The 8,918-nt window shown below is 52.3% G+C and overlaps 1 protein-coding gene across 1 annotated transcript; it reads left to right on the top strand.

Moving 5' to 3' along the window:
• Nucleotides 1–7,476: 7,476 nt before the first annotated feature.
• Nucleotides 7,477–8,199, top strand: SOX14 (SRY-box transcription factor 14). Its single transcript, XM_075509181.1, has one exon. The coding sequence runs from the start codon at nt 7,477–7,479 to the stop codon at nt 8,197–8,199; it is 723 nt and encodes a 240-aa protein (XP_075365296.1).
• The last annotated feature ends 719 nt before the right edge of the window (nt 8,200–8,918 follow it).

Here is an 8,918-nt window from a genome sequence, read left to right as displayed (position 1 = left end):
CTGCTCCCAGTCATCACGTCTGTCCTGCAGCAGAGTTGGTGTGCCTGGATAAGGCTGTATGCCCCACTTGGGCAGGATGGATCTCCAAATGGCTGAAGGGATTAGGGTCTTCTCCATCCAAATGCTTTGCTGCCTCCATCCCTCTGGTTGACTCATTTTTTGGAGTCCAGCAGTGATGTTTCCCTCTCTCCTGACTCTGCAGACTTGTTTCACAGCCTCACTGGGCCGAAGGTCAATCTGACGCCCAAGGAGGTTACTGGAGACCGTTGCATGGCTGGAGACTACAGCCCAGCTGCTTTCTCTTGAGGAACGGCTTCTGGAGTCCTGGAGAGAACGCTGGACGGGTCTTTCCCTTAATGCTGGGGACCCACCACCAGACTTCCCACCAGCGTGTGATGTCTGACATGGCATCTAACTGACAGCTAACACCCCAGAGCAAACAGCCAGTCCACTCAGAGTCTACATGTAATGTGTGGGCACCTTCCTGGCTCAAGGGCATGTGGCATTATTCTGCTCTGCTGAGCCTCTGGGGGTAAGCCAGCAAGGAAGTTTGCCTCTATGAAGGACGGATGTCATCATGAACCTCCAGCAAGCAACAAAAGGCATCTCGGAGGCATCTGGGCTCCTGCAAAGCTGTGTTTGGATGGAAGCCGTTGCATTTTCAAACAGCATGGGTGGGTGCATGCTTTGTGGTTTTCCTGAAGCTGGTTCACTCACTGAGATCAGTACCAGGGTTGAATTTTCAATAAACAACAGAACTGACTGGCTGTTTAGACCTTGTTTCACCAGTTCAGTCCAAAGCTGTGTTTGCCAGACAGGCTTGGTGCTGCTGACCAGCATCTCAATATTTGATGAGCTTTGCACAGAGTGAAGTCTACTGAGGGTCTCGGATTTCAGGCAGAAGAGCATCTGGCCAACTCTTACTACCATGGAGCATCTCTTGCTTACTGGAGCATCTCTTACAAGTGTGGTGCATCTCCAGCAATTCAAGACCTAAAAAACACACTTAAAAGCTCCCTGCTTCCTCTGGAGGTTATCCAGATTATTTTGGACCATATGACGGATGACTTCTCCAGGGTTATGGCAGATAGCACTTGGCCATCGGCACTCCTAGAGTCCTACCTTTATACTGGGAATATGTCATGGGGAAGAAATAGCCTTCAGTGCTTAAAATATCCCAACCCATCCCTGAGGCTTCACCCTGAGACAGAGACCAGTTGCGTGAGTGGAGAGAAGAGAGGTCTGGAGTCCTTGCAGTAAGATAATTTGGTTGTTCATTGGATCCTTGATGGGTCTTGAGTGTTACCTTCTCACAGGCTTTGTATTTCTGGCGAATATGTTTAACTGAAGTGCCATATCAGTGTATGTGAGAAGAGCAGGGAGGGAATTATATGGCTCTTGCGTGGTTTGGTTCACATAGGTGGGAAGCTAAACGTGAGCTTAACCATGCTGTGGGCCTGGCTGTGTTTATGGGGGCAGATCTTTCACAAGAGTGGGCACATTGGCCAAAGAGGGCAGTTTTGACAAAAAAATCTAACTCCACCTTGTCAGTATGTGTGATGCTGACAGATCCTAAATAAATGGAGTGGACACAAATTGAACCACCCTTCACTAAAATAACAAGTGCTCCTGAAACTCGGAGCACCACAGCCCTCAGTGACACCTGCGGCGACTGCCTTTAGACACCATTTGTCTCATTCAGATATCCAAATGCAAAATGCGGTACTTGGGGACAAGACATAGATTTACAAGAACCCCGAGCCTATGAACTGGTGTTGGGATTACATAAAGCAATAATTACATTGATTAAATTTATTATTATATTAATTAACTATAATCAATATAATAAATATATCCATTTATTATGATGTTGTGAATATTGATTTATATTAATTATAATTAAATTAATTAAATATAATTAAATGTATAATTAATTAAATTCATAAATCAATCTATTTTCCTCCATATCTTTGCATCTTGACCAGACCTCCACTTTTCATGATATTTAACTGTACTAGAAGAATAACAGCGAGATAATACTTTTGAGCGTATCCTCTGTTTGCAGAACACAGCAGTTGGTCATGTTTGTCTGAGCTCCACGTGCTTTCCATGTGTAGCTTTTGACTATGTCAGTGATCCAGGAAAAGGCTACTCCAGAGATCACCTGAAATACCAAAGCCTGCAGGTCGCTTCCCTCCCCTACCCTAAGCTTTTCATCCAGCCTTGGACCGGTCTCTGTGTTTCTCCATGCCTGACATGTAGCTGGAAATAATCACACTTCTGTGCTTCATCCTGCACCAGGGAGGACGGCTGTATTACAGCCGATGAAGCCATCAGCCTCCCCAGAAACAGAGGCGGGTGAGTACCTGAGATAAACAGTTCAGCCTTGGCACTTTTCTTGAAAGTTGCTGCTTCTATTTCAGAGCTCGTGTGCCTGAAAGCCTGTCTGTTTTTTTCTGACTGTATCAGTTTGTCTAATAAAAGATACTACCTTTCCTTACAAGCCTGCTCTGCACTTCTGAGCTTAGGTCGTTTATCCTTCACTTCATGCTGCTGACAATGACTGAGGCTCCCTGGCCATACAATATCTACGAAGTCAATTCTGTGTCAAGCCCCTGGGTTTACATGCATGGCCACGGTGAATATACTTATTTACTGGAGATGCTCATCAGCTCTCCCTCCTGCTACTTTTGCTGCAGAGAAAGCAAATGGTGATCTCCATGGACCCTTCCTTGGGGATGTGGGCTGATGCACCCAGGGACCTCACAGGGCTCTGCAGTGTGGGTCTACACAACACAGAGGAATCCCGCCAGTTTTCCACTGGGCTTTTCTCACCCTGGAAAGGGTGAACCACTCTTTAGCCACTTGTTAGGTATTATTTAACAGCTAATGTTGCTCACGAAAGGCCAGGAGATGGCACAGAGGTGGCACTGCCCCAGGACACTTGCAGGTGTTGCACCCGGAGACCCTTTGTGGGTCCCATGGAGCCCAAGCTACTGTCTGATTCTGCATGGGCAGTTTTGGTGCTCTCTGCCCCAGCGTTATGCACTTTACTGTGACAGCAATGTCAACCCAAGTGGCTGCTGACCTGGCTGCGGTCAGTATTGCTCAATGCAACATTTCCACACAAACACACACAGAGAACTATGCTTAATTTTATTGTCTGGAAAGGCTGCTATAATTCAGGGCACAAAATCATGCTGTAAGGCAGTCCCGTTGGCTCACTAATCAGGACCTTCACCCTCACTGCCCCCACCCCAGGGGCTGTGAGAAGACCGGTAACAGTAAAATGCACTGGACCTGCCTACGGTGTTGGCAGGGGACAGGTTTCCCAACATCGGTGGCTCCCTAGAGTGACTGGCCACACTGCAGGGTTATCACCTGCAGGGAGCCTGAGCCGGGAGGGAAATCCCCCAGTGCAAAAATATACATCACCTTCCTCATTAACAGCGGACTACAAAAAAAATGAATGTTGCAAAAGAATAATGAACAGATCACCTGTGAGAAATGAGTTCTGTAAATGCATATAGCACTCTGTTAAAGGATGGGGCGTTTATAGGAGATCATGTAGTATCACGGATAGATAAAATGAGCAGAACAAAAATTAAGTTTTGAAAGGGCTGTAAACTTCAGCTTCAGGGCATAAACCAGGTCCTAATTAACGAGGGCTGAGAGGAATCTTTATTTTTGTAGCCAGTTATTCTACAACTCTCTCCCATAGAGCGTGGTGCCTTCCCAGGAAGCATCTCTTGTTGGCCAGTGTGAGAAAGCAGACGCTGGGCAAACCAGATCGTGGGATGATCCAATCTGCCACATCCATCACTGCTACCCTCTTCTGTCATGTATGTACAGGGTAGTGACCTGCTCCATTAAATCTCTCCATGCAGAAGGCTATACTGGTGTAACTATTTGTAGCTGTAGTTGGATGAATGCTTTGCTCAGGGCTAGGGGGGACTGAGCAAGAAATACTGCAAACATGCACAGAGAATAACCCCTAAGTATGTAGACTGTTCTGCACAGTATCTGTGAACGCATCAGTGCCGTGTGCTTGTATGAGCTGGTGTATGCATATATTTTACATATATATCTCTCTCAGAAAATATTATTTGATGGCATCTGATTAAATAGGTCTGGTTTTAATATGTGGCACATGCATAAAGAAATGTATGTATGCACTTGCATGTAAAATAACCAAATACGAAGGAAAAGTATCAAAATAATCAGCCTGTGCACTGAGCTAACTCTGTATTTGTAAAAAGCATTGCTGTCGATGGGAATCTCACCAGGTCGTGCAGAACAGGAAGGAGGACTGATGTCCTCAGTGTCTCTGAAAAGCGCCAGAGACCTGAAAGTCTTTCCAAAACGTGCTCCCTTCAATTACAAAGCCCCTCCCTTTCCTAGTGCCTGAAGCATAAAAAACCCCGTTCTTTAAAGATCCATTATTTTCCAGCAACTAAAAGTTTGGATCGGGGTTCTGTTCAAATTATAGGTGCCGTGCTCTTTGCCTCTCACTTTTGGCAGTTGCAGTACTGCGAGCCCGACCGTGATTCCCGCGAGGAGGAGGAAGATGAAGGCAGAAATACAGCTCTATTTATGCTGATATTAGATTTCAGGCTACATGATCTCATCTAATTTAAAGTTACTCCAAATGAACTACCTCCAAGAATATAATTTTAATGTTTCCATATCAGGCCATTCTTATCTTTCTGCTTTACCGTGATATTATTCAGGAATAATAATCGCACTATTAGTTTTGGTGTCTAAACAAGCTGGAGAGGAGAAATGGATTTCAGTCACCGCCCTGGAAATCGCTGCTGTCTCAAAAAAAAAAAAGGGGGTAGGAAGTTTGTAAAACCCGTCCTCGGGGGCTGTACAACTGCAACAGATGCCCTTCCAGAACAGATGATTTAGGGTAAAAATGGAAGTATTTAAGGATGGAGGCGTTGGCATCTCGAAGGAAATCTTTCTTTTCCTCTCTGACTTTTTTTAACGGGGGCATATATGGGATGTAAATGAACAAAATACAGCCCGAAATGCCCCGAGCTGATCGGAGAGTGTGTGATGCATCAAGGCAAAGGCACCAGCCAATGAAAGCAAGCCTGCCGATTTTTTATCATTAATATTGCGAAGCAACATTAACTGATTGGAAAGACTTTTCGGGACCAGGCAGAGCCTGCGAGCCATCACTCCCTTCCGAACGATTTGTCTTGCTACCCGGATTTTTGAGAACGACGCCAGGTTTCCCTCGTTTAATCTTCGCGAAGGATGACGAATGCTATAATTCCCCACCCCCCCCCGAAGAATCTGAGAATAAACAATGAAAAAAAGGAGTTTTGTATTTTAAACAGCGGAGGGGAAAACGCAATATACTGAGGCGAGGGGGTCGGGAGAAGCGGCGCCAGCGCGGGTTTACCCGCGGATGTTAAGCGCGGCCGCGCACGCCTGGCCGCGGCCGCTCCGCGGGGCAGAGCGCCGGCAGCCGGGGCCGCTGGTATCTCTGTTTCCACGGGGGAAGTGGGGTAAAAAATAAGTTTCCATGCGTGTCACACTACCACGGCCACGTCCAAGCCCACAGGTGCCTGCTGGGGCGGGCAAGCGCTCGGGCACCCCTGCCCCGGCCCGCGGCGAGCGCCTCGACGGGGCTACCGGGACCACGAGTGGCACGGAGGTCCCCGAGAGGGGTTAACGTAGCAGACGCCCGTGGGGAGGGGGCAGCCGGGTGGAAGGGGCCGCCTGCACCCCCTTTTTTTTGTTTGCGGGTCCCGTATGCACGCAGCGGCTGCTGGGGGTGGAGGGCAGGCTCGGGGCAGCCCACCTTGGGAAGGGGGAAATTTCCCCGGAGAAGGTCGGGTGCCGTCCCGAGGGGGTCCCGCCCGCAGCCCCCGCTCTCGGCACGGGGCTCCCGGCGAGGGCTGAGAAATTCGCGGCGCATTTCTGCGCGCAACGAAAAAAGCCGCTGGGATAGCGCTGGCGGCAGCAGAGCCAAATCCTCTGGCGCTGCCGGCCCCGTCCAGGTGAGCGGACTCTAAATCATATGCCCCCCTCCTCCTCCTCCTCCTCCCCGGCCTCGCACGCACACGGCTCTGCCGGGAAATGAAAGTCATTTATTGCAAGCGGAAAGGAAGAAAGCAGGAAATAAGGTCAAGAGTGGTTTTTATTTTTATTATTATTATTACTATTATTATTATTATTTGGAGGAGGGGGGTGGGTAGGTACACACCAATAGCAGCACCCCGGCACGGAGCGGACAGCGGCGGCGGCGGCGGCGGCTCCCCGCTGGGCGGGAGGCGAAGTTACCGGCGGAGGGGCGGCCGTGCCCCGGCAGGGGGTACGGGGGCAGCCCGGAGGGGCCGGGGCGGCCGCCCCCCCGGCCGGCCAGGAGAGCCTCCCCCTGCCGCGCCGCCCGCCCGCCTTCTCGTTTCTCTCCCCGGTCGCTCTCGGAAACGGGCGGGCTGGGGTAGGGGGCGGCCCGGCGGGGGCTTTTCGGAGCAGGTTTGTTAACCAAAGCAGGTGCTAAAAACCAATAAGCCTGGAACAAACGCGGTCCCCCCCGGGAGCAGGGACAATTGTTTCCATTTAATAAATATTTTCCCCACGGGCGTTTCGCGGGAGGCAGGCAATTATTCAAAGCAAGCCGGGACGCGGACCGGCTCCCGGGGTTAAGCGGGGCTGCGGAGTGGGGAAGGGAGGGGGATTGTAAGCGGGAGAGCGGCCCGGCGCACGGCGGAGCGCAGCGCCCGCAGCCCCGACGGCGGCGGCGGGGAGCCTGGAGAGCGTCGGGAACGGCCCCGCTCCGCACACCGGCGGGATGGGGGGAGGATGGGGACGACCCCCTTCGCCTCCCCCCGCCCCCCCCCGCGCTTCTCTCGCCTCCCCCGCAGCTGCCGTTAGCACAGCAGCTCACAAAAGCCTTCCTTTTAATCTGCGCGTTTGGAGGGGGGGTCCTCCTTTCCCCTCCTTTCTTCCTGCTCCTTTCTTCCTCCTTTCTTCCTCCTTCTCCCTCCCCTGTCCCCTCCCCTCCTCTTCCTCTCGCCCTTCCTCTCTCCCTCTCTTTTTAAGCGGGTCCCCCTCCGCGCTGATTGGGCGCCCGGCCGCGCTGTGAACGCCCTGCCGCTATGTCAGCCTGCGCGCCGCAGCCCCTCGCCTTTGAACTGCCCCGCGCCGCGCCGCGTCCCCACCGCCGGCCCGCTGCTGCGCCCGGCGGCTCGCCGCCCGCTTAGCCGCCCGCCGGGCCCCGCGGGCCGCCGCTCCGCGCTGCTCCGCGCCCCTCCGCGCCTCTCCGCGCCCCGCCCCGGCAGGGCTCCCGCCGGGGACGGCGTTGGCGGAGGACCTGTGATGATCAGCTGAGCCCGCTCCTCCCGCTCCTCCGGCTCCCTCGGCCTCCTCCTCTTCCTCTTCCTCCCGCCGCCGTCCGGCGCCCCCAGCGCGCCCCACACCGCAGCGCCCCACCAAGCCGCCCGCCCGCCCGGCCGAAGCATGTCCAAGCCCAGCGACCACATCAAGCGCCCCATGAACGCCTTCATGGTGTGGTCCCGCGGCCAGCGGCGCAAGATGGCCCAGGAGAACCCCAAAATGCACAACTCGGAGATTAGCAAGCGGCTGGGCGCAGAGTGGAAGTTGCTCTCCGAGGCGGAGAAGCGTCCCTACATCGACGAGGCCAAGCGGCTGCGGGCGCAGCACATGAAGGAGCATCCCGACTACAAGTATAGACCCCGGCGCAAGCCCAAGAACCTGCTCAAAAAGGACAGGTATGTCTTCCCTTTGCCTTACCTCGGGGAAACCGATCCCTTAAAGGCCGCCGGGCTTCCCGTGGGGGCCACTGACTCTCTGCTGAGCTCCCCGGAGAAGGCCAGGGCTTTCCTGCCTCCCACCTCAGCACCTTACTCCTTACTTGACCCCAGCCAGTTCAGCTCCAGCGCCATTCAGAAGATGACTGAGGTTCCTCACACCTTAGCCACCAGCACCCTGCCCTACGCCTCCACCTTGGGATACCAGAACGGGGCGTTTGGCAGCTTGAGCTGCCCCAGCCAACACACCCACACTCACCCTTCGCCAACTAACCCGGGCTATGTCGTGCCATGTAACTGTACTGCTTGGTCGGCTTCCAGTTTGCAACCTCCAGTTGCCTACATATTATTCCCAGGCATGACCAAGACTGGGATAGACCCCTATTCTTCAGCACATGCGACTGCCATGTAACACCCACCCCCAACCCCACAGGCGTGTGTGTGTCCCGTCCCCGTCCCCGTCCCCCCCCAGGGTGGCAGCTGGAACTGGGATTCCTTCGTGTGCATGTACATAAAAACCTACAGAAGCGAAAGGCCACCCGAAACAGGACTCTGCTGCCCGCCACCGGGCCGGGACAGACGCGGACGCTGCCTCGGGGACTCGGAGATGCTCTCGCCTAAACCTCGCCCTGAGAGCTGGCCCCAGGCTCGGGGGGGATCTGCAGTCGCGGGGTCAGATAGGAGTCCGGCACTTGTAAGAGTTGTAAATGTGTTAAAAAACAAACAAACAGCGAACCTTGAACTGCCCTTTCGGGACAAAGAGGGGGAGAAAAAGGAAAAAAAAAAAAGAGAGAGGCGGTTTCGATTTTTATTTATTCTCTTAATGTCTATGAGTTCTCCAGGGTCTCACGTCACTTGGACTTGACTTTGGGAAGTCCCGGTCTTACTATGATTTTTTTTGTTTGTTTTCCTTTTGCACATTAAAAGACGAGATCAGCTGTGTTATATATATAAATATATATATATATTTTGCCACCACGCACTACTAGGTAAAATTGCTTTTCATGTCAGAAAAAGGCTCTTCAAAGTTAAAAAAAAAAAAAAGAGGGGGAGAAGCATTTATATTTAAAACATATGATAGTGTTTGCTTAATTTAAAACAGATAGTCCTTAAATTTGTGTGATCCAGTGA

The sequence above is a fragment of the Mycteria americana genome, chromosome 7 (assembly GCF_035582795.1).
Source record: "Mycteria americana isolate JAX WOST 10 ecotype Jacksonville Zoo and Gardens chromosome 7, USCA_MyAme_1.0, whole genome shotgun sequence".
In the NCBI taxonomy this organism is placed as follows: Eukaryota; Metazoa; Chordata; class Aves; order Ciconiiformes; family Ciconiidae; genus Mycteria; species Mycteria americana.
This window is presented reverse-complemented; position numbering and strand designations above follow the sequence as displayed.